The sequence below is a fragment of the Lethenteron reissneri genome, chromosome 40, assembly GCF_015708825.2.
Source record: "Lethenteron reissneri isolate LAM-NWPU_2019-01 chromosome 40, ASM1570882v1, whole genome shotgun sequence".
NCBI lineage: Eukaryota > Metazoa > Chordata > Hyperoartia > Petromyzontiformes > Petromyzontidae > Lethenteron > Lethenteron reissneri.
The window spans coordinates 5,334,248-5,359,725 of NC_083818.1; the positions used below are offsets into that span (position 1 = coordinate 5,334,248).

At 49.3% G+C, this 25,478-nt stretch overlaps 1 protein-coding gene across 1 annotated transcript in view; it reads left to right on the top strand.

Moving 5' to 3' along the window:
• The window catches only part of LOC133352369 (hormone receptor 4-like), a 98,143-nt gene extending 73,121 nt beyond the window's left edge, over positions 1-25,022 (top strand). The window contains exons 3-5 of the mRNA XM_061567963.1: positions 8,788-8,875; positions 10,066-11,010; positions 24,687-25,022. Of these exons, the coding sequence (XP_061423947.1) occupies positions 8,788-8,875; positions 10,066-11,010; positions 24,687-24,699 (1,046 nt within the window). The 3' untranslated portion in view covers positions 24,700-25,022. The remainder of the gene's footprint in view (positions 1-8,787; positions 8,876-10,065; positions 11,011-24,686) is intronic.
• The last annotated feature ends 456 nt before the right edge of the window (positions 25,023-25,478 follow it).

Consider the following 25,478-nt stretch of genomic DNA (forward strand, 5'->3'; position numbering starts at 1 on the left):
TAGATTGCAAAATAAGGGAAGATGTCACTTAAGTAGTTTCATGCAGCTGAGCAAATGTTTCTTCTCTCCTGGTGACCCCACAATACGCCGCTGCTGTTCCTTCGTTTTGAACAAACTGTTCAGTGACGCTACTGCATCTTAACAATAGACCGGTGTTTAATAGGGTCGCTAGACAATAGACTGATAGACCAGCATCTGATGGGTGTCTAGACAATAGACTGATAGACCAGCATCTGATGGGTGTCTAGACAATAGACTGATAGACCAGCATCTGATGGGGTGTCTAGACAATAGACTGATAGACCAGCATCTGATGGGTGTCTAGACAATAGACTGATAGACCAGCATCTGATGGGTGTCTAGACAATAGACTGATAGACCAGCATCTGATGGGGTGTCTAGACAATAGACTGATAGACCAGCATCTGATGGGGTGTCTAGACAATAGACTGATAGACCAGCATCTGATGGGTGTCTAGACAATAGACTGATAGACCAGCGTCTGACGGGGTGTCTAGACAATAAACAGGCAGACCAGCGTCTGATGGGGTGTCTAGACAATAGACTGATAGACCAGCATCTGATGGGTGTCTAGACAATAGACTGATAGACCAGCATCTGATGGGTGTCTAGACAATAGACTGATAGACCAGCATCTGATGGGGTGTCTAGACAATAGACTGATAGACCAGCATCTGATGGGTGTCTAGACAATAGACTGATAGACCAGCGTCTGACGGGGTGTCTAGACAATAAACAGGCAGACCAGCGTCTGATGGGGTGTCTAGACAATAGACTGATAGACCAGCATCTGATGGGTGTCTAGACAATAGACTGATAGACCAGCATCTGATGGGGTGTCTAGACAATAGACTGATAGACCAGCATCTGATGGGTGTCTAGACAATAGACTGATAGACCAGCGTCTGATGGGGTGTCTAGACAATAGACTGATAGACCAGCATCTGATGGGTGTCTAGACAATAGACTGATAGACCAGCATCTGATGGGTGTCTAGACAATAGACTGATAGACCAGCATCTGATGGGGTGTCTAGACAATAGACAGATAGACCAGCATCTGATGGGTGTCTAGACAATAGACTGATAGACCAGCGTCTGATGGGGTGTCTAGACAATAGACTGATAGACCAGCATCTGATGGGGTGTCTAGACAATAGACTGATAGACCAGTGTCTGATGGAGTGTCTAGACAATAGACTGATAGACCAGCATCTGATGGGGTGTCTAGACAATAGACTGACAGACACGCAACTTATGGGGTGTCTAGACAATAGACTGATATACCAGTGTCTGATGGGGTGTCTAGACAATAGACTGATAGACCAATGTCTGATGGGGTCTTTAGACAATAGACTGATAGACCAGCGTCTGATTGGGTGTCTAGACAATAGACTGATAGACCAGCGTCTGATTGGGTGTCTAGACAATAGACTGATAGACCAGTGTCTAATGGGGTGTCTAGACAATAGACTGATAGACCAATGTCTGATGTGGTCTTTAGACAATAGACTGATAGACCAGCATCTGATGGGGTGTCTAGACAATAGACTGACAGACCAGCTTCTGACGGGGTCTTTAGACAATAGACTGATAGACCAATGTCTGATGTGGTCTTTAGACAATAGACTGATAGACCAGCATCTGATGGGGTCTTTAGACAATAGACTGATAGACCAGTGTCTGATGGGGTGCCTAGACAATTGACTGATAGACCAGCGTCTGATGGGGTCTTTAGACAATAGACTGATAGACCAGTGTCTGATGGGGTGTCTAGACAATAAAATTACAGACCAGTGTCTGACGTAGTCTCTAAACAATCGACTGACAGACCAGTGCCTGACGTAGTTTCTAAACAATAGACTGATAGACCAGCGTCTGATGGGGTGTCTAGGCAATAGACTGATAGACCAGCATCTGATGGGGTGTCTAGGCAATAGACTGACAGACCAGCGTCTGATGGGGTGTCTAGACAATAGACTGATAGACCAGCATCTGATGGGGTGTCTAGACAATAGACTGATAGACCAGCAACTGATGGGGTGTCTAGACAATAGACTGATAGACCAGCATCTGATGGGTGTCTAGACAATAGACTGATAGACCAGCATCTGATGGGGTGTCTAGACAATAGACTGATAGACCAGCATCTGATGGGTGTCTAGACAATAGACTGATAGACCAGCATCTGATGGGTGTCTAGACAATAGACTGATAGACCAGCATCTGATGGGGTGTCTAGACAATAGACTGATAGACCAGCATCTGATGGGGTGTCTAGACAATAGACTGATAGACCAGCATCTGATGGGTGTCTAGACAATGGACTGATAGACCAGCGTCTGACGGGGTGTCTAGACAATAAACAGGCAGACCAGCGTCTGATGGGGTGTCTAGACAATAGACTGATAGACCAGCATCTGATGGGTGTCTAGACAATAGACTGATAGACCAGCATCTGATGGGTGTCTAGACAATAGACTGATAGACCAGCATCTGATGGGGTGTCTAGACAATAGACTGATAGACCAGCATCTGATGGGTGTCTAGACAATAGACTGATAGACCAGCGTCTGACGGGGTGTCTAGACAATAAACAGGCAGACCAGCGTCTGATGGGGTGTCTAGACAATAGACTGATAGACCAGCATCTGATGGGTGTCTAGACAATAGACTGATAGACCAGCATCTGATGGGGTGTCTAGACAATAGACTGATAGACCAGCATCTGATGGGTGTCTAGACAATAGACTGATAGACCAGCGTCTGATGGGGTGTCTAGACAATAGACTGATAGACCAGCATCTGATGGGTGTCTAGACAATAGACTGATAGACCAGCATCTGATGGGTGTCTAGACAATAGACTGATAGACCAGCATCTGATGGGGTGTCTAGACAATAGACAGATAGACCAGCATCTGATGGGTGTCTAGACAATAGACTGATAGACCAGCGTCTGATGGGGTGTCTAGACAATAGACTGATAGACCAGCATCTGATGGGGTGTCTAGACAATAGACTGATAGACCAGTGTCTGATGGAGTGTCTAGACAATAGACTGATAGACCAGCATCTGATGGGGTGTCTAGACAATAGACTGACAGACCCGCAACTTATGGGGTGTCTAGACAATAGACTGATATACCAGTGTCTGATGGGGTGTCTAGACAATAGACTGATAGACCAATGTCTGATGGGGTCTTTAGACAATAGACTGATAGACTAGCGTCTGATTGGGTGTCTAGACAATAGACTGATAGACCAGCGTCTGATTGGGTGTCTAGACAATAGACTGATAGACCAGTGTCTAATGGGGTGTCTAGACAATAGACTGATAGACCAATGTCTGATGTGGTCTTTAGACAATAGACTGATAGACCAGCATCTGATGGGGTGTCTAGACAATAGACTGACAGACCAGCTTCTGACGGGGTCTTTAGACAATAGACTGATAGACCAATGTCTGATGTGGTCTTTAGACAATAGACTGATAGACCAGCATCTGATGGGGTCTTTAGACAATAGACTGATAGACCAGTGTCTGATGGGGTGCCTAGACAATTGACTGATAGACCAGCGTCTGATGGGGTCTTTAGACAATAGACTGATAGACCAGTGTCTGATGGGGTGTCTAGACAATAAAATTACAGACCAGTGTCTGACGTAGTCTCTAAACAATCGACTGACAGACAAGTGCCTGACGTAGTTTCTAAACAATAGACTGATAGACCAGCGTCTGATGGGGTGTCTAGGCAATAGACTGATAGACCAGCATCTGATGGGGTGTCTAGGCAATAGACTGACAGACCAGCGTCTGATGGGGTGTCTAGACAATAGACTGATAGACCAGCATCTGATGGGGTGTCTAGACAATAGACTGATAGACCAGCAACTGATGGGGTGTCTAGACAATAGACTGATAGACCAGCAACTGATGGGGTGTCTAGACAATAGACTGACAGACCAGCATCTGATGGGGTGTCTAGACAATAGACTGATAGACCAGCATCTGATGGGGTGTCTAGACAATAGACTGATAGACCAGCAACTGATGGGGTGTCTAGACAATAGACTGATAGACCAGCATCTGATGGGGTGTCTAGACAATAGACTGATAGACCAGCAACTGATGGGGTGTCTAGACAATAGACTGATAGACCAGCAACTGATGGGGTGTCTAGACAATAGACTGACAGACCAGCATCTGATGGGGTGTCTAGACAATAGACTGATAGACCAGCAACTGATGGGGTGTCTAGACAATAGACTGATAGACCAGCAACTGATGGGGTGTCTAGACAATAGACTGATAGACCAGCATCTGATGGGGTGTCTAGACAATAGACTGATAGACCAGCAACTGATGGGGTGTCTAGACAATAGACTGATAGACCAGCATCTGATGGGGTGTCTAGACAATAGACTGACAGACCAGCATCTGATGGGGTGCCTAGACAATAGACTGATAGACCAGCATCTGATGGGGTGTCTAGGCAATAGACTGATAGACCAGCATCTGATGGAGTGTCTAGACAATAGACTGATAGACCAGCGTCTGATGGGGTGTCTAGACAATAGACGGATAGACCAGCATCTGATGGGGTGTCTAGACAATAGACTGATAGACCAGCATCTGATGGGGTGTCTAGGCAATAGACTGACAGACCAGCGTCTGATGGGGTGTCTAGACAATAGACTGATAGACCAGCATCTGATGGGGTGTCTAGACAATAGACTGATAGACCAGCAACTGATGGGGTGTCTAGACAATAGACTGATAGACCAGCATCTGATGGGGTGTCTCGACAATAGACTGATAGACCAGCGTCTGATGGGGTGTCTAGACAATAGACTGATAGACCAGCATCTGATGGGGTGTCTAGACAATAGACTGATAGACCAGCGTCTGATGGGGTGTCTAGACAATAGACTGATAGACCAGCATCTGATGGGGTGTCTAGACAATAGACTGATAGACCAGCATCTGATGGGGTGTCTAGACAATAGACTGATAGACCAGCATCTGATGGGGTGTCTAGACAATAGACTGACAGACCAGCATCTGATGGGGTGTCTAGACAATAGACTGATAGACCAGCGTCTGATGGGGTGTCTAGACAATAGACTGATAGACCAGCATCTGATGGGGTCTCTAGACAATAGACTGATAGACCAGCATCTGATGGGGTGTCTAGACAATAGACTGATAGACAAGCATCTGATGGGGTGTCTAGACAATAGACTGATAGACCAGCATCTGATGGGGTGTCTAGACAATAGACTGACAGACCAGTGTCTGATGGGGTGTCTAGACAATAGACTGATAGACCAGCATCTGATGGGGTGTCTAGACAATAGACTGATAGAGCAGCAGTCTGATGGGGTGTCTAGACAATAGACTGATAGACCAGCATCTGATGGGGTGTCTAGACAATAGACTGATAGACCAGTGTCTGATAGGGTTTCTAGACAATAGACTGATAGACCAGCAACTGATGGGGTGTCTAGACAATAGACTGACAGACGAGTGTCTGATGGGGTGTCTAGACAATAGACTGATAGACCAGCATCTGATGGGGTGTCTAGACAATAGACTGATAGACCAGTGTCTGATGGGGTGTCTAGACAATAGACTGATAGACCAGTGTCTGATGGGTGTCTAGACTATAGACTGACAGACCAGCATCTGATGGGGGTGTCTAGACAATAGACTGATAGACCAGTGTCTGATGGGTGTCTAGACAATAGACTGATAGACCAGCATCTGATGGGGTGTCTAGACAATAGACTGATAGACCAGCAACTGATGAGGTGTCTAGACAATAGACTGACAGACCAGTGTCTGATGGGGTGTCTAGACAATAGACTGATAGACCAGCATCTGATGGGGTGTCTAGACAATAGACTGATAGACCAGTGTCTGATGGGGTGTCTAGACAATAGACTGTTAGACCAGCATCTGATGGGGTGTCTAGACAATAGACTGATAGACCAGCATCTGATGGGGTGTCTAGACAATAGACTGATAGACCAGTGTCTGATGGGTGTCTAGACAATAGACTGTTAGACCAGCATCTGATGGGGTGTCTAGACAATAGACTGATAGACCAGCATCTGATGGGGTGTCTAGACAATAGACTGATAGACCAGTGTCTGATGGGGTGTCTAGACAATAGACTGATAGACCAGCGTCTGATGGGGTCTTTAGACAATAGACTGATAGACCAGTGTCTGATGGGGTGTCTAGACAATAAAATGACAGACCAGTGTCTGACGTAGTTTCTAAACAATAGACTGATAGACCAGCATCTGATGGGGTGTCTAGACAATAGACTGATAGACCAGTGTCTGACGGGGTGTCTAGACAATAGACTGATAGACCAGCGTCTGATGGGGTGTCTAGACGATGTGCAAGTCAGTTTAAAGTTAAATTTAGATGTATTTGTTTATTAGTCACAGTAAAAAGAATAATTGGATATGGTAAAAAAAAATTACCTCGGCAACTTTGGCAGATGCTGCGCATTAATTTTCTATCATTAAGACCACAGAGTCTCAAAATATTCTCACTCCTGCACTGTGTCGGTGATTAGATGTCAGCTACTTCGCATAATATGCAGGAGGTCGTGGGTTCGATCCCGAGGTGAAAGGCAGCTGGCCAATACGTCACCACCAACAATTTCCCAAGCTCTGTTGTCCTCTATTTAGGGCATTAGATGGAAATACAGAAAAAGAGTATTGAATCTATCCGTGTGCATATTTGAGCATTGCGCCCTCACAAATTCCATGCGTCCCGTGAAAAATAATCTTGCCACTTACCAATGTCTACGTAAATAAATAAATCAATGCCACTGCTCTTAACATTCCTTCAACTGTCCCACCATCCAGCCAGAGCTGTTGCCTTAAATAATGAAAGATAGAGCGGGCCCTGCCACAGTCACGTGTAGTGTGTACGAGTGACTCAGTCTATAAGAGGATGATCATTGCCCAAATGTCATCATGCCACCTTGACACCACTTTCATAATAACTGAGCGTGTGTTTAGCTACAATAAATAGTGTGCACAAACTGTTCTGCTTACAATTTGTAAAAAAAAAAACACTCTGTTGTAAAAAAAATATATATACCTATCAAGAAAAAGAAAGAGATTTCTTGCAAATTGGAATGGATGCAACGTGTAACAGCAGCCATATCTGCCACGCTGCATAACAAAAGAGGCATCAATATTTCTCAGCTGTTCCGTGGAAAATAAAGACTCGCTCGTGTTCCATGAAGCCACAACAGGAACACAAAGCGCCGCCACTGCTGCCACCAACATACGACACGCACGACTGCTACTGCTGCCTAACTGCCTTGGTCAAAGGTGATTAATAGCTCGAGCGGAATCTGTGCAATTTTCGTGGTGGGGCGCCACTTTCCAAGGATGCTGGCGTGTCGTTGAGACTCCAGCGCGCAACTCCCTCTGCAATTTTTCCCCCTTGCCGACCCCTGCCCATGGATGGACAATCTTGCGAGACGCAAAGCTGCATAGCTCATCGGGTTTTTCCGGAATAAATGCACGCACAATACACTATTTAAACTAAATGAAATTTTTTATCACCAGGTAAGGCCCACTGAGCTATATGGCTTTGTTTCAGAAGTAACCTGGCCACAAATGATAGCTCAACAATGTGGTTTATCATCATGTGGAAATTTATAGTTGCCAAATACTCTAAATGCATGTTTCTAAACGTGGAGGGAAAAACGGGAGAACTCGGAGAAAAATCCACATGACCACGGGGATAACGTACAAACACCAAATATGCAGGCATCAGGGTAGGAATCGAACCCACGACCACCTGTATGACAGGCGAGCTAATAGTGCACTCTGGCAATGTGCAAGTGCAAACCTGATTGGCTTCAAAGATTTAGCACAATCGGGAGTATCTGGGTAAATTGGTAAAAAGCTACATTATGGTATAATGAGACGTGTAATATGAATACAACGTATGCCATAGTTTGGCTGCAGTACATTACTCCACTTCAAAAGAAACAATTTTATCACAGTCTGTGCTTGCTTTCAAAGTCAGGCCCCAGACTATCCAATCAACCAGCAAAATAAATGAGCAAACAATATATATCCTTCATGTATCTGTCCCTCCACATAACAAGTGCATACATTTTTATACTTCGCGTCAACCACATAGTTGTCTGAGAGTGTACAATGTCGGAATACTGTGTTTCATCCGTTGTCAAGTTTGCTTGGGCCAATGCTGGTGAGCTGAAACATGTTATATCCAAAGATCCGCTATTTAACGTAAAGGTCCACGTTGCAATGCAAATACCTAACACAACCTAATAAATTGCGTCATATCTTGTGGTTGCCTTCTCTGTGTTCACTGTCCATGGTTCTGAATGGCAGAATCAGAATATATATATATTTATACTGGAGAAATCTGATGAACTATGAAGCTCTGTTTCACAGATGTACAGTAGTTTCACAGATTACCGTGTGTGTTCCTGTCCATGGATCTGAAAGGCTTTGTGTATTCGCTGTCCATGGGGCTGAACGGCCGGTTATGTTCCCTGTCCATGGTGCTGAATGGCTGTGTGGATTTCATTTCCATGTTGCTGAATAGCTCTGTGTATTCGCTGTCCATGGGGCTGAACGGCCGTGTGTGTTCTATGTTTTTGATGCTGAACGCCTATGTGTGTTCCCTGTCCATGGTTCTGAATAGCCGTATGGGTTTCCTGTTCATGGTTCTGAATGGCTGTGTGTGTTCCCTTTAGGTCTCACTGCGCGCCAGGTCACCACCATCGTCAGCATTTGCTCCATCAGCTTCGTGGTCATTGCTGCCGCTGTTGTCCTGCGAACCAGGTGATGATGGTTACGGTGATTATTAGCGGAGTGACGATACATACGTTCATCATTTAATGTTAATTCGTCAGCTCACGGTAGACGCATCGATCCTTGTGTCTAACGGTCGATGTTTTTAATATTCAATGTTAGATTGGCATGCATCACAAGAGGCGCTACAATTCACCACTGTAATAAATATATTATTGAATCGAATCGTGACACAAAATCTTCATAATTCATTGAATTGTCATGGGGTGAATAGTTACACACCTTTATTAATGAATCATTACACCCTTAATGATGATGTAGTATTTATTCCCGTTTTTTATTTCAAATACGACTGTTGCTAGCTTATCGATTACGTAAAAATGGAAAAAAATTATTGTGGGAAACACTACAGAGCTTGATACAAATGTATCACATACAGCATTATAATAAAACGTTATCACAGGTCAAGCTTATTCTTAATTACACTTTATTAATGTTGGTTGTAAAATCCTCCATTATGTCATAGGGGGACTCGTTCCAATCATTGGCTCTCATAACAATGATAGCTATTTCGAAAACTACTACAGGGCAAACGTCCCTTATTCAGCAGACGTTTCGCCCGGAAATCGGCTTTAGGAAACTTTCTCATGAGTTTTGTAATAAACAGCACCGCGTGGTACCCGAGGACAGGTGCTGAACGATGATCTGGTAGCGATGTTTATCTGCTAGACTCACGGGGACTTATATCCCCAACGCTCGCTGGCACTCTGTGAAACCAGTCGTCTTCTTTGAAACGATTGAAGACAACGGAAGAAAGTGTAACCGCTGATATCTTCTTCATCGCCTGTCCACTCTATCCATCATCATCATCACGCCACCGTCTCCACCATCTCCTTGTCCCTCTCCCCTTGTGTCATCCCTGCCAACTCTCTCCTCCACCACCCACAATGGCACCCTCTCCACAAACCTCCGTATTCCTCTCTCCACCACCTCATCGCATCACCCCACCTCCTCCTGCCCACTCATTCACCGCTCCTTTTACTTCTCTTCCTATCCCACCGCGACTGTGACCCCTCACCTCTCAACCAATGCCCCGATCTCCCTCGCCCTCTCAACCTCTCACCCGTCACCCCCTCCTCTGCCCTGCCCTGCAACCGTCGGACATGGGGGTTCTGCTCGCCCACCTGACTGCCCGCTCTGCACGCTCGCTCGCACCGCAGCTGGGTGCGCTCTCGCAACCGACGCAATGTCCTGCAGCGAGACGGGGGCAGCGGCATCGAGGAGACCTGCCCCACCGTCTCGCCGTTCCACGCTTGCAAGGCCGCGGCGGCGGCGTCGGCAGCGGCGGCGGCGGCCGCTTCGGCGGCCACCTCGTCGATGACGGCGTCGTCGCGCGTCGGGACGTACGCCCCCTACGCCGAGCCGCCCTCGCCGGAGCCGGCGCGGCCGCCCTCCTCCTGCTCGACCGCGCCGGGCCAGCCACAGATGCTGCAGCACCTGGCCCAGCGGGCCCACCACCAGCTGCAGGGCCAGCCGCAACACCACCCCCCCGCGGCGCATCATCACCACCACCACCCGCCGCCGCCCCACCACCAGGCGCACCACCACGCTGTGTCGCACCACCACCAGCAGCAGCAGCACCACCATCTGCACGTGCTTCATCAAAAGCAGCAGCAGCAGCACGAGATGATGTTGCCGCCGTCCGTTTCGGCCGCGATGCCGGCGGTGGCGCGCGGGGCGGCCCCGGCGGCGCCGTTGGCGGCGGCTCCGCAGTGCGCGCCGTCCGTCTCCACGGTGACGGCGGTCATCTGCGAGCGCCCGCGGGAGAGGCCGGCCGAGGGGCAGACGATGCAGGCGCCGCAGACGCTGGCGCAGATCGCGCCGCCCGCCGCCACCGCCGCCGCGGCGTCGATCGTCCCGGGCCTCGCGCTCGGGCCGCGCCTCTCGCTGGCGTCGCTGCCGGGCCTCGTGCCAGCCGGGAACGCCGCTCACGAGCCGAAAGTGCAGCAGCAGCAGCTGCTGTTGCAACAGCAGCAGCTGCAGCAGCAACAGCTGCAACTGCAGCAGCAGCAGCTGCAGCAACAGCAGCAGCAACAGCAGCAGCAACAGCAGCAGCAACAGCCGCTGATACCAACAATCTACAAAGTTCCATACGGCAGCAACAGGTAGGTGACCTAGGTGTTCGCATGCCAATAAGTCATAGGTCAGCCACTGAGTGGTGGGGGTTGGCGGGTCACGCGCAGACAGAGCGATGACGACGGCGGTGATGGCGGTGATGGTGTTCATGTGTGAGATGTCCGACTGCAAGGCAATGATGAAGCGGTGCCAGGCAGCTGGCAGTACAGCAAGTAGGGTTTTTTTATGCTTGATTTCTTCTGGCAGACGCTGTCTGTCAGAGGAGTTGCGAGGGGGGGTGGGAGGGTTTTCTCTGGGTGCTTTGGTTTTCCTGCTGTGTGCAAATAATTCTCACAGAAAAGGAATTGGCCAAGCGAGTTAAGCAGGGGGGGCCCTGCTTAGAACGAGACTTGAGACTCGTCGAGGATTTGACGGGGGGAGGTGGTGGTTGGGTTCAGTAAAATCAAACGGCATTGCCTACGTACGATGCGTTGTGTGTCCGCCGGCAAAGCTTTGTTCCTCCGGCGATGAATGAACGTCCTCGCCGGAAGGTTACAAGGGAATGGACGTGGTCGGTGAACCTTTTTTTTAATCCTTTATATTAAGTTCGCATGCTTGCTTGCTTGCTTGCGTGCTTGCTTGCTTACGACCGTGCAAATCTTTCGGTCGTTTTTTAACCCACTTCCCGTGATCCAATCGAGCTGACATTTTCCACACAGACTCGTTGTGCCAGACAATTAATGTTCGTGAAAAAACATTCCAAAAATGTTATACTTTTTAGGCAAAAAATTTTTATTTTACATATATTCAAATAGAACTCAGTCATCACTTTGGCTGAACGTCACAGTATAAGAGCCCAGAGCATAACCCCTCCATAGGCCGTGGCGGAGTAGCGCAGTTTGTAGCACCCTCGCTTCCCATGCCAAAGGTCGCGGGATCGATCCCCGCGTCCTCCACAGGCGAATATATTTTTTAAATCCTTTATATTAAGTTCGCTGCCACGCATATAAAGGATTTATAGTGAAAAACTTTGTTTTTACGGATTATACGTATTTCGTTTGAAGAAGGCTGCACAGCGACAACGACGATCCGCGAGAATCGAGCGGCGTCGCCCGACACCGCCCCTCGTCCAGAGGGGGCCGCGCTCTGCGTTGTAGTGAACGCGACTACTTCTCGTCCTGGGCCAGGATGGATTTGTGAGCTTTGTCAACGTTCCTTCAACATATTATTGGTTCTTTTGGTAAAGTCACGTAGAAGGGAAATAATAAAATAATAGAAATATTGTTTTATATTTATATAAATTTTATTATTTCCCTTATATGAATCCCTGCAGCCACGAAAGCTTTAAATCAAAATTTACGTTCCTTCAACACTTGAGACTCCTTGTACATGCAGCCGGGAGGACGAGGTTGTGATAGGTGGGGTACTGGGGGCTGGGGGCAGGGGTCAGGGGTCAGGGGGCAGGGGTCAGGGGTCAGGGGGCAGAGGGCAGGGGGCAGGGGGCTGGGGGCAGGGGGCAGGGGTCAGGGGGCAGGGGTCAGGGGGCAGGGGACTGAGGGCAGGGGGTAGGGGTACAGGCAGTTACTGGAGCTTCCAACAATCACTGTTACAATGTAAAATAATGAACAATTCTTTCGTCAATTCACTGCTGGCTGAAGGGTCCCCCAAAGTTACGGGTTGACCATACTTCACCACGCTGGTCAGTGCGGGTTGAGTGAAGTGTGGGGTGGGGGAGGGTGTTCGGGATTGGTTCAGATATATCACTCCGCCACTCACGTGAGCTGTGGCCGGGATTCGTACTCGTGTTGTCACTTGCGTGCTCAGAAGAAGGGCAATTTGCTTACACGTCGACTATTATATATATTCCTTCTAAGGCCACAGTGTTGTCGATGAACGTGTTGAGTTTTACACATTGCCGAGGCTTATCTCACGATGCGCTAACCACCGTGCCACTAACCACCGTGCTAACCGAACAGTGCCACTAAGCACTGCCCATTCGCCTTTTCACAGTATTTTTTTAAATTGATTTGATGAATTAAAATATTATTGTAAATGTATCTTAGCCCAAGTCCGGGACCTAAACATCCTCGTACAATTTTGTTTTATTGAATAAAAAAATGCCTTTCAGACGCACGTGCATTGCACGGCTAACGTCATGGTGGCGAGATGTTAACTACCTCGCCTGGTATACAGGAGGTCGATGATTCGATCCCGACCCTGACGCCTGCTGCTGCTCTATATTTGGAGTTTGCGCGTCTCTCTCGCCGTGGCCACGTGGATTTTTTTTCTCCTGGTCCTCCACGTTTAGAATCAACGTGTGGTCAGATTGTTTGGCTGGTGCAAATTTCCACACGGTGACCAGCCATTTCGTTGAGCTGCGAGACTGTTTCTGAAAAAAAAGAGCTAAAAGCACACTGGGCCTTACCTGGTAAAATAATTAAAAAAAAATAGTTGTTTAGTTTAGTTTCCTCCATGCAGCACCAGCAACAGCATGAGCAGCAGCATCTAGATCCTCGTGTGTCCTCTCTCTCCCTCTCCTCGTCTTTCCTGAACCCTCTGCTTCCGTATCTCCGTTCCTTCTCCGCCCCCCCCGCCTACTCTCGTTCCCCATTCTTTATCTTCTTCCCTCTCCCGTTCCATGCTCTTCTCCCCGCACGTTACATTCCGTGGTCTCCACTCCCCTTAACCACATGGTGTTTCACGGGTAGGGGAAAAAAATGTTTAACGCGATGCAGTGAATTGATTTGAACGAGAAGTGAATCCGTCAGCTCTATGGGTCCGGAATAATTCGGTCAACAAGCCCGATTCTGCTGATGAGACTTTAAAAAAAGTAGAAACCGGTCCAGAGTTTTGCCGCTTCCTTTAAACCGAATGGTGCGAAACAAATGGGCGCTATGAACGTTCATTCGTGAATGTGTGCAGTTCAAAAGGCATTGCTTATCAGAGCGGCTGCATTGAAACAGATGTGCTCATTATATGGCGTTGTTCATTATCACTGTAGCTGGTGTTGTTCATTCTTCTAAATTCGATCTACTTGATAAGTTGTTATTACTTTTGCATGGTCTCCATTCAAAGAGGAGATTTTTTTTTACAAATAATTAAATGTTAACCATCTCATTTGCATAACAATGATGATTACTACTACCATTGTTGTCGGTGGTGGTGGTGTTAGCCTTGGAGCGGTGACGCAGCGGCCCAGCGGTAGCGCATTACGGAGGTTCCCAGTTCGAATCCAGCGGCCGCCCTGATCAACCTTTTCTCCCATTCTGAGACGTCTGCAAGATGCAGGGTGGTGGGTGTCCCCGTTCACTGCTAAATCTCGGAACGCGCAAGCAGCTCGACGTTAATTCTATTCAGAGAGGCAGAGCTCCATCGTTTTTAAAGACAATCGCACTCACTGCGGAAAACCGTAGCGACACGACCACGCTCGATGAGAGCTGACGCCAAACTGCGCTACACGCGCTCCCGCACGGCCTTGTGTGGGAGCCTCGGCACTGTTTTATTCTGGTTCGTTTATGATGACGTAAGTCATCGGAACGGGAATGGGCAATAGTACGGTGTGTCTTGTTGGTTCTTTCGGTAAAGTCACGTAGAAGGGAAGTAATAAAATAATAAAAATAAAACATAATCAAATAATTTTCACGACGTTTCGGCCACAACGCAAGCAGCCGTCCTCAGGTGAAGAACAGGTCTGTCGAGGCGACAGCGTCTGAATAAAACAGCACACGTGCTTGGAGCATATATATAAGCTGGGTTGGAAGGGGGGGAAAGGGCGCCTTTACAAAAGAATTTGCATATCAAGAGGAATTTAGCATATTTATGGGAAATGCAGGTATGTGATTAGTACTACTTATGCCCGTGCATTATGATGGATTAGCAGCATCAAAGGGAGGGGATATGGGAAATGCAGGTATGTGATTAGTACTACTTATGCCCGTGCATTATGCAGGATTAGCAGCATCAAAGGGAGGGGATATGGGAAATGCAGGTATGTGATTAGTACTACTTATGCCCGTGCATTATGCAGGATTAGCAGCATCAAAGGGAGGGGATATGGGAAATGCAGGTATGTGATTAGTACTACTTATGCCCGTGCATTATGCAGGATTAGCAGCATCAAAGGGAGGGGATAGGCATTAATAAAGGGAAGAAGTGTGTGTATATGAGTCGTACTTGTACTACGCTCTGTCTGCCTCACTCACGGTGGAAATTGGTCCGCCCCAAACCGCATCTACTGCACAAACCTTGGCAGTAGATGCCGGGATACCCGATGCACGAATGGAAGTGTTGATAATCTCCAGTAGTGTGCGACTGGTAATCCAGAACGGACCGTATAATGTATAATGACGCAATGCCCCGATCCACAAATGCGAAGGAGACGTCACAGTGATGATACACTCCGTTGCTTCTGTGCTCGACCACCTGAATGTGAAATCATAAGTCGTTGTTCTTCATCTACATCGGCAGCCGTACGAGAGAAGAAGACGGTGGCTATTGAAGATCGCCCGGCCATCGTGTGCCGGCATCGGAGGTCAAATTTTCCAAATTCCAAAATTTCCTGGAAATAATTACTCATTTGGGATTACGCAATAGCAGTCATCACTCCCCCTCCCTCCTCCCCCTTCCTTACCGGCAGACCCATGGCCCTGGTAACTCTTGCCAATTACATCATCCTGGTCTCTTGAGTTCTGACCTGGTGAATACAGAATAAACCCCCAAAAAAATATCTTGTTTGTACAATTAAAAACTAAACTTTGCTCAATTGCTCCCCATAAAAAAAATAATTCGTGTATATTTACGTTTCAATCGCATGTCATCTAAGAATATGAATCCCTGCAGTCACGAAAGCTTTAAATCGAAACTTGGCAGGTGTATCGCGAGAGTGAGAATCGACGCATTCATAACAACACCGGGGCCAGTTACTTGAACGACGAATTAAGAATGTAACTCGTATAAAACCGATGCATCATTGAAATGCCGATTGAGAAGCTGCATGAATCTCATTTAAGCTCTCTCCTCGAGGGCTGACACCCTTCAGTGAATTGGCTCATTGCCTGCTATAAAACAAACAAGCAAACATTTATAGACCGATGGCCTTATCTTGATGGGCAAAATCATGACCATTACTTAACATCAGCCGCAATCTATCCAACGCTGATGGTATCGCCAGGCCATCGGTAGTTAACACCTCGCCTGGTAGACACGAGTTTGTTGGGGGGAGGAGCTGGGTGGGGAGGGGAGGGTGGGGAGGATGCTGGGTGGGGAGGGTGGGGCTGGGTGGGGGGTGAGAGGGGTGGGGCTGGGTGGGGGGTGAGAGGGGTGGGGCTGGGTGGGGAGGGGCTGGTCACCCCGTGGTGCCCTTATAAAACTCAACGTTTAAGCTACTCACGCCGGCTTGTGTCCGCCCTCACAGTCGGCGATATTTGCGGAATACACCACGCCGCCGTTGACCCTGGCCATTGACCGAGCAACCCAACGTTACTACCAGCTCCCTCCGCAGGAATGTGTTAAACCGATAACCCCACGATTGTATTCCATATACTCAAAGCCTCGCTCGAGTCGAGCCGATCATTTTCTTTGGCCGATTGAGTGCTTTTGATTTCGAGACACGAGGGTGGCCCAGAGAAAAACCCCTCCCATCCACGCGAGGAGGTCGCAACAACACCCAACCTACCCCCGCCCGCCGCCACCGCCGCCTGTCGGAAACCGACTTTGCTGTACTTCAACATCTTTGCAGGCACAGCTGCCTTTGATTCCTCATTGGTTTATTTTTGGGTTAGGTCGTGTTGGTGTAACCGACGCTTACAATTGATTGGCGTTCACCCCGAGGACGCGGTCTAGCGACCCGAAAAGGAGGCTAATTTGTGAAATAGTAAACATCGAATCGTAATATCGCGTGTTTGCGCAAGCCCGCGGATGACAATTACTCGATCACTCCTCGCGCGATCCATCAACCCCCCCTCACCTACCTTCCTATGCACGTGCGTTGAACTTCTGCCGTAGCGTACGTAGCCAACCGTGCTAATCGGAGGTGCCACCCAACCCCTCCCTCCCCCCCACCGTGCCTCGCTCCACACTTTTGCAAGAAAAGCAACGAGAGCGTTGGACAGGGGTCAAGTGACAGTGGGGGCGGCCTTAGAGGAGGCGGCCGTTGCTGCAGCCCTCGGATTATTCCGTCCCATGGCACAAGCCCCCAAGCAGCTGGGGGGGGGGGGGCTGTGTGCTCAAAGCATCGGCGTAGGCTGAGGGTTTGGTTTGAGCGAAATATGAACGGCGATTGTCCTCTGCGTGATTGTTCACGTGCAAATTCTCCGAGGCGAATCGTGCCCCCCCCCCCCCCACACACAATGCCACGGATGTCACGTGCCCGAATAAATCATTAGCATGTATTGTTTTTTTTAAACTTTTATCTTACTTTTAAAATTGTCGTCCAGGAATACAAATTCAAATGTAGCTCCTTAACTTACGAGGCATGGGCCTATCAAGACTGTTGTTATTAAGCCTAGTTATGGAAATGGGCTGACATTTACGTTGGGGAAGTTAACTCATGCCCGGCCACCTTTGTCTTTCCAGAACTCATAATGTTCTACCAGAGCAACTGTCATGGTTGGCTGAGTTGACGCTATGAGTGGCTCTACAATCCAGGCTCAGATGTGGAATCCGGTAAATAGGCCCACAGTCATATTAATATTGCCACCCACCGTGTACAAATTCCGATTAGTGAGCACAGCACCGTAATTCGAATGTGTTACAAGTTGTAACGCATTGGTAATGGTGTTATTATTGCGTTCTGCATTTAATTGGCACTGCCCTGTCTTCCGCGGTTGAGCGTGAGACCTTGGGTCGCTACGGCCTTCACGTAGGTGCTGATTAACAGCACTTGCCCCAAGAGTTGTTCAAGGCTATTCGGAGGATCTTTGTCTTTGCTACTGCCTTCCCAGAGACGGTCCGAGGAGTAGCCACCGGTCGGGGTGGAGTAAGCACAGGGTGGAGTAGACACGGGGTGGAGTAGGCACGGGGTGGAGTAGGCACGGGGTGGAGTAGGCACGGGGTCGGGGTGGAGTAGGCACGGGGTCGGGGTGGAGTAGACACGGGGTGGAGTAGACACGGGGTGGAGTAGGCACGGGGTGGAGTAGGCACGGGGTCGGGGTGGAGTAAGCACGGGGTCGGGGTGGAGTAGCCACGGGGTGGAGTGGACACGGGGTGGAGTAGGCACGGGGTGGAGTAAGCACGGGGTGGAGTAAGCACGGGGTGGAGTAGGCACGGGGTGGGGTAGGCACGGGGTGGAGTAGGCACGGGGTGGAGTAGGCACAGGGTCGGGGTGGAGTAGCCACGGGGTCAACCAACAATCTTGGTTGTTTCTAGATTTGAAGCTTTCGTGACTGCAGGAATCCATACTCTTTGGTTCTTTCGGTAAAATCGCAGCAGACATCGCGGCTATCGCGATTTTCACCTGAAAAGGGGCGCTTGTGTTGCGTTCGAAACGTCGTAATTTATTTAGTTTCATTTCTACCTACGTGACTTTACCGAAGGAACCAAAGAGTAATCTTGGTTGTCGGTTTGACTCGGCTCATTCCCTACTTCAGGGTGAATAAAACGAGTACCACTTCGCGATGAAGGCAACAGTTGGATGGTTATATGGACAGACTTGCTCCCTCGTAGTGAAGCGTGGAATTTCCACCGCTGACAGTGCAGGACTAAATAAAAAAAGCAGGAGATGAGCAACCAATCGCTCACCTGAGCAGGAGGTCACACTTGAGGACTTTGTTAATCTATGCGGAGGGACACCTTTGCACCTGGGGCAATTGCTCCATTGCTCCAGGTTCTTTTAAATGACTCCCGCCGAGTAATTTTTTTTGGGGATTCGAGTCTTCGGACGGCACAGCCCTGCCCTGGCACCGTCGCGCGCCGATCTTACCACCGCAGCCTACGCACGTGCAGATGTACGGCACGGGGCGTACATTTCACACACCGCTGAGAACCACCGAGAGGAATCTACAGCGAATGGCAACTTGAGTTCCTATCGCATCAACAAGTCCCCTGTAGCACGCAATAGGCTTTCACGACTAATATTATCCATAATAGACGGGGTTTTTTGGGTTAGATCACGTAAATATAAACGTGTCGTTAAACCCGCCACCACCTGACACAGCCAATTAGTAAGGTTTGTCACGTAAACAAAACGTGGCAAATCGTTACTAGTTATGTTCGTTACTAGTCGTGTTGTGGGTTTTTACTCTCCAACACACAACCGGTGTGCTGATTTTGTAATGAATTGCCATGTTTTGTTTCAGTGACAAATCTTACTAATTGGCTGTGTCGGGTGGTGCCCGGTTTAACGACGCATTTATGTTTACATGATCTAAACCAAACACCTATTATGGATAAGTCCCCTATACTCAAAGCCTGTCATGGTGGCGAGATGTTAACTTCCTCGCCTGGTATGCAGGAGATCCTGGCTTCGATACCGACCCTGACGCCCGTTTAATATTTGGAGTTTGCGTGGCCCTGTCCCAGTGGTCGTGTGGGTTTTTTCTCCGGGTGCTCCGGGTTTTCCCTTCCACATTTAGAATCAACATCACGCGTTTAGAGTATTTGGCTGCGATAAATGTCCACGTGATGATGACGATGACGAGCCGCTTCGTCGAGCTCTCGTTTGTGATAGCTAGGTCGCTTCTGATAAAGAGCTGCATCGCTCAGTGGGCCTTACCTGGTAAAAGAAAAATAGTTTAGTTTAACATGAAGTAAAAATTGTTTACATTTTTGTTTTGCTTGTCCCGAACCAGTGATTGGAAACCTTCCATTATCAGAGCGAAAGATCATTGGCTTCCCGTGACAACAGCTGGGATCGCCCACACAATGTTTGTTTGTTTGTAAAGCCAGCGGGGTGATGATGATAATAATGATGATTCCATTTATACAGCGCTTTTCATCAAGGCTTTCAAAGCGCTGTACAGGACGCAGCAGCAGCAGCAGACACTCAGCATAACAATGACATTATACTGTTAGGAACCTCCTGGTTACACCAGCCCACAGGGGATTATTGTGTCCGTCCGTCGTGCATCCAAAAATGGGAGGGGTGGGGCTGGGTGGAGAGGGGAGGGTGGGGAGGGGCTGGGTGGGGAGGGTGGAGAGGGGCTGGGTGGGGCTGGGTGGGGAGGGGCTGGTCACCCCGCGGTGCCCTTAAACGTGTAACCTACTCACGCCGGCTTGTGCCCGCCCTCACAGTCGGATATATTTGCGGAATACACCACGCCGCCGTTGACCCTGGCCATTGACCGAGCAACCCAACGTTCCTACCAGCTCCCTCCACAGGAATGTGTTAAATATCTTCTAATAATAATTTACTATATTAACTGAAAGTAAAATAAGCGGAAGCGTATACATTTGCTTTAAGGCGCATATAAATCATGTCCACTACTCTGAGATCCTGATATGTCTCGTAGAAGAGCGTTCCTTAGCCTGGGGGGTTCCCCGGGAAAACATCTCGGTTACCAATAGAAAGAAGCCTCGGCCTAGGAATGCAGAGAAGATCTACCTCATGCCCAGATCTAAGAGACCTTGAGAGGACATGTGGGTGCAGCATGTCAATGATGTAGGCTGAATTGATCCGTCTGATATTTGAACTTTTAATGCCTTGCACTTGTGAGTAGTCCGGTGCTCTATGATTAATATTTCTCATATTCTTTGATATATAATTGAAAGGGGGTGGGAGGGGCAGTGGTTAGCGCAATTGACAATGAATCCACGAACATGACTCCTGTCAGCACCATCAGTTTGGAATGACATCTGAACCAACCTTTTAACTAAACCATCACCGACCAGTGCGGTCAAGCGTGGTCAAACAACCCACGTGATCAAGGACAGCGCAAGGGAGGCTTTGATCTAGCAGCAGTGGATCGACAACGAGCTGTATATTATACTTAAAAAAACAACAACTTGGGCATCGAGTAAGTTCTCGAGTAACTGACACGAGTACTTGTACGGGGTTGAAATTCAATACTCCTCCAGTTCGGCTTTTACGCTCAAACATCTTGAGCATTCAATTTGCCCATGTGCCCTGCACCGCCACTTCAAGGAAGCCACTTAGAACAATGATATCTCAGTCGATGCGTGCATTTTTAAAAATTGTTTTGTGGCCGTGCAACCAAAAAAACTATGGACCGAGTAGTTAAACCGCTGCGGTCTGTGCTCCTTCGACGGAGAAGTGCTCTGAACGTGGCCAGCCGACCTCGAAATTTCCATTTAGGCTCCTGAACGCATTATACTGCACGCGAATAATCCAATTGAGTTCATTTCCGGTAAGTGCCAATGAGTGTTCTGGAGCGTCTCTTAAAATTTCCACCGCTCGATTTTTTTTTTAATCGGAGACAACCGACGGCAGAACGACTTCGTGAACCGCATTTCAATGCCGCCCCCCCCCCCCCCCCACGGCCGCCGGTCGATCGCGAGCATCGCAAAAAATGAACCGGGGGTGGGGGGGGGGGTGTTTCTCTAAAATGATTCGCCGTCAACCCGGAGCGGCGCGGGGATGTCCCGCGTCTGCTGCTCCGATATAAAATGTCCCGTGTGAGTGCTCGACGAAGCAAGCGCGTGCCAGGCCCCTGGGTGGGTGGTGGTTAAGCGGCGGCGCGGAGGTTACAGCGCGCGGCAGACCCAGCGACCCGAGTGTCGGTGCCAGCACGTGGCGGGCAACTACGCCGGTTGGCGATTGTCCCAAACCGGGCGCTGGGCCTCGGCTCGGTCGACTCGGACCTGGCGCGGTGTGTAAACATCGCCGCTGGGGAGACAAAGACGGCCGGGGGCGTGGTGCTGGTCGCAGCACCACCCTCCTCGTGCGCCGCGGTGGCTTTGCTACGGTGCCGGCTCGCTAGCGGCACTCGCCCCAACAGTTTGTTTAAAGGCTTTACGGGGGGGGGAGGGGAGGGGACCTTTTATCTTCGGCTAAGCCTCGCTCATCCATCGATCGATGGCCCGAGAGCGCCTCGCCCCCAAAGTCTCTGCCGTGTCGCTGCTCCCCCCACGCATGCCGCCGCGTGTCGTTTCGGGGACATCGGCGCTCGACGATTTCCATTCCGCTCGCCGGGGGCCTCTCCGGGACACCGCGGCTCGTGCGGCCGTTTTTGTTTGTTTTGTTTTCGTTGTCGCGGCGCGGCCTCTCCGATGCGCCCCTCGGGACGTTCTCGCCTGCCGTCCCGCAATGCCGTCCGGCGCTTTCGTGCCACGGGTCATTCCCTCCCTTCTCTACGCTTGCGAAACGTGGACCCCCCTAATGGAACATCTTCGCCGGTTAGAAACATTTAGGCTGGCCTGCCTACGATCCATGCTGGGTTTAACCAGGCTGTATTGTTTGAGGAGCTCACAAATCCTTGAAAGATCTGGGCAAAGTCCTATCGGTGAGCTCCTCCGGCAGGCAAGGCTGCGTTGGCTGGGCCATGTAGCCCGCATGTCCAGCCACCGCATGCCTAAATAGCTTTTGTTCGGCCGGATCGAGGGGGCTAAACGGGCGCGGTACGGGCTAGAGAAGAGATGGAGTGATGTGGTTCAGGAGGATGTGGAGCTGAGTGGACTTGCCGATGACTGGTACCAGCAGTGTCAAGATCAGCCTCTGTGGAGGAGGCTCGTGAAGGACGCTACTGGGCAGTTGGAGGCAGTCGCCCTCCCACAACAACAGAGGGCGGAGGAGCGACGCTCACAACAACGAGCGGAGCGCCGGGTGGCTAAAGCACAGCAAGTTGGCACAGTAGGAGGCACAAGTGGTGCATCAGCCAGTCATCTCAGTCAGTCGACCTGTGGCATCTGGGTCTGCCCCGTGACCTCCTGCCAGCGGGCCTTCGACACTTCACGTGGCCTCAACGTGCACATAGCCTGGAACATACGCGCCGTGGTGACGTCACCGCCACTGAGTGGCGAATGGCTGTTTTCGGCGCAATTTCTCAAGCCGAGCTTGGTGGCCCGAAGAGAGGGTGCTGCTGCGAAACGTCGCACGTCGCACGCGGGGGGGGGGGGGGGGGTCACATCCCGAGGTCACATCGGAGAGCCGTGACGGCTCGGACCGCGAAAGCGGACAAAGGGCGCGGGGGGGGGGGTGCTTTTTTAGCGTCTTCACTCCATGGCCGTGACTCGGAAAAAACGCGGGTTTGGTTGCAGGGTCTCGCGTGTCGTTGTTCGCGACTATGAGCTGCTGTACCTCTCTGTCTCTCTCTCTCTCTCAAGTTACATCTTACGCTTTTGTCCATTACCCCCACCCACCGCACCTAGCACTGCACCCCCCGCTCGTTCCCGGTCCCTGACTTGCTCATCGCCAACCCTCCCCATCGCCGTGCTTCCCTATCATTCTCCAAGTTGGCGAGAGGCAATCAATTCTTTTTACTATAAACCTCTGTGGTTGAACAGCTGTAGGTATTGGGGGAGAGAAGAGGGGGTGGGGGGGGGATGCGTTGGAGCGTAACGTGTTCCCGAGGCTTCGCGTCGGGGCGAAGTTGACGCAGAGACGAGAGTCCCGCGTGATTCGGTGCCCAGTTGCGCCGTGGGACATTTTTTCCGACGTTCTAAACAAAACAAAAAAGGCATTCCGATGAAGGAGTCTAAATTCGCGATCCTCCTGAAGTCAATCGATACGAGGCTGCCGGAGGAAATATCCACAAACGCAGTGCTGCACTGTTGAGCACTCTTGTAAATACAAATATATTAAGTAATGTATTAAAATAAAAAAAAAGGTTGCTAGTTTTAGTGGTGGAATCGATGCTGACGAAAAAATGTCAACGTTTACCGTAAAGGGTCATTTTTTTTTTTTGCACGGCCCCATTTTGCTGTCAACTTTGCATAATAACTGGACATCTGAGACGACTGGACATGTGTGAAAAAAAGAGCTTTGCAGCTCATCGGATTCCTCCGGTATAAATACATTTTCCGATTCTGATTCAACGCCGCGCTCAGCCACAACATATCACACCCCCCCCTTCTCTCCAACCAGTCTCCACCTTTTCCGTTCCTGAAAACAATGCAAAGTGAGGTTGTTACCGAAGCATGTATTTTGCATTTTGCCCGCCGTGCACGCACGCGTCGGCGTTGGGACGTTCCCATGTTTGTTTTGTTGTTGTTGTTGCACGCGAGCAGAACCCCCTCTGGCCGAGCTCTGCTCCATCGTTCAATCGCGGCGCCCCTCGCAGAGGGCCCCCCCCATTCCCCTTCCCGCTCAAGAGTTGTATATTTTTTTACGTCCCACTTTTTTTTTTTCAAAGTACAAAGGAGTAACATTTGTTTGTGTGTTTGTTTCTTCCCCTTTCGTTTTGCTACTATGATTATTTATAATTATGTAACAAAAATAAGAATAATATTAATAATGGAATCTCACGGATTTTTTTTTTATTTTTTGCTCAAATTGTAATAGTTTGATATGATTTTTTTTTTTACAATTTTTGTTTTTTACCAATATTTTATTTACCGAGAGCATTTCAAAAGTGAATAACGCCTACACGTGTAAATCTTGTCAGGTATGAAGAAACAGACTGTACGGGAGCAACCTGGCGATCTACCACTGTCTAACCATGCCCTTTGACCTTCACCTTCACCGCACCATTGAGGACTTTGTCCGATTGGCACTTTTCCATTCGTTAAATGGTGATAATCACTTTTTGGAACTTTACCAAACACACACATACACAAAAATCCCACAACAACTAATAATAATAATAACTGACATCGTGTCGCTTCACTCTTACAGACCAAGATTTTAAAAGCTGGAACAAAAAAACACGGCGGCCGTTCTATGATTTGTCGCATTTAGGGGCAAGGAGACGCAGGGACACGTGTCGTGAATTAGCAAGAAAAACCACAACGTTTGACCACTGGTTAAGCACGAAAAAAACCAAACAACACACAAAAAACAGCACGACCGAAGAAAAGAACCCCCGAAGACCTGTCTTTGTTGGCGTGGAAATGGACACCCGGCTGGGATGCCCTCTGAATGCTCTGCGCGGAACGAGAAAGACAAACCACGGAATTATTTGACCGCCGAGTTTTTCAAACAACCAAATTGGAATTTGCCGGTGCAAACAAATTTTAGTTTTGCCTGAGGACACAATCGGAATGTGCTGCTTCGTTTCTTGCGATACGTTTTAAGATCGTGATGCGACAGGCGACGGTGATGTTGGGGTGGCCAGTTGCGTCACGGCGGCCTGCACGGCCGCGCAAAAAAACCGACTCGCTTCGCTGTCCGTCGCTGACTGAAGCTAGACGAGCGAAACAGACGAACGAAACGACCGAACGAGCAGATCCACCAACTTCCCCCACATCTCCCCTCCCCTTCCCAGTAGAATTTTCACCCCTTCTGGTTCCAACCGCCGTCCCACGGATTTGCATCGGACGCATAAAGTAAGGTCACTCGCGAGCGACGCGTCACCTTTTTCCAGAGCCATCCAAACGGGTGGACTAAAGCAACCGTTGAGGGTTTGTGTCGCCGTGTGTGCATTGTGGTGGGTGGCTGGGTGGTGGCGGAGGGGGGGGGGTGGTCTCC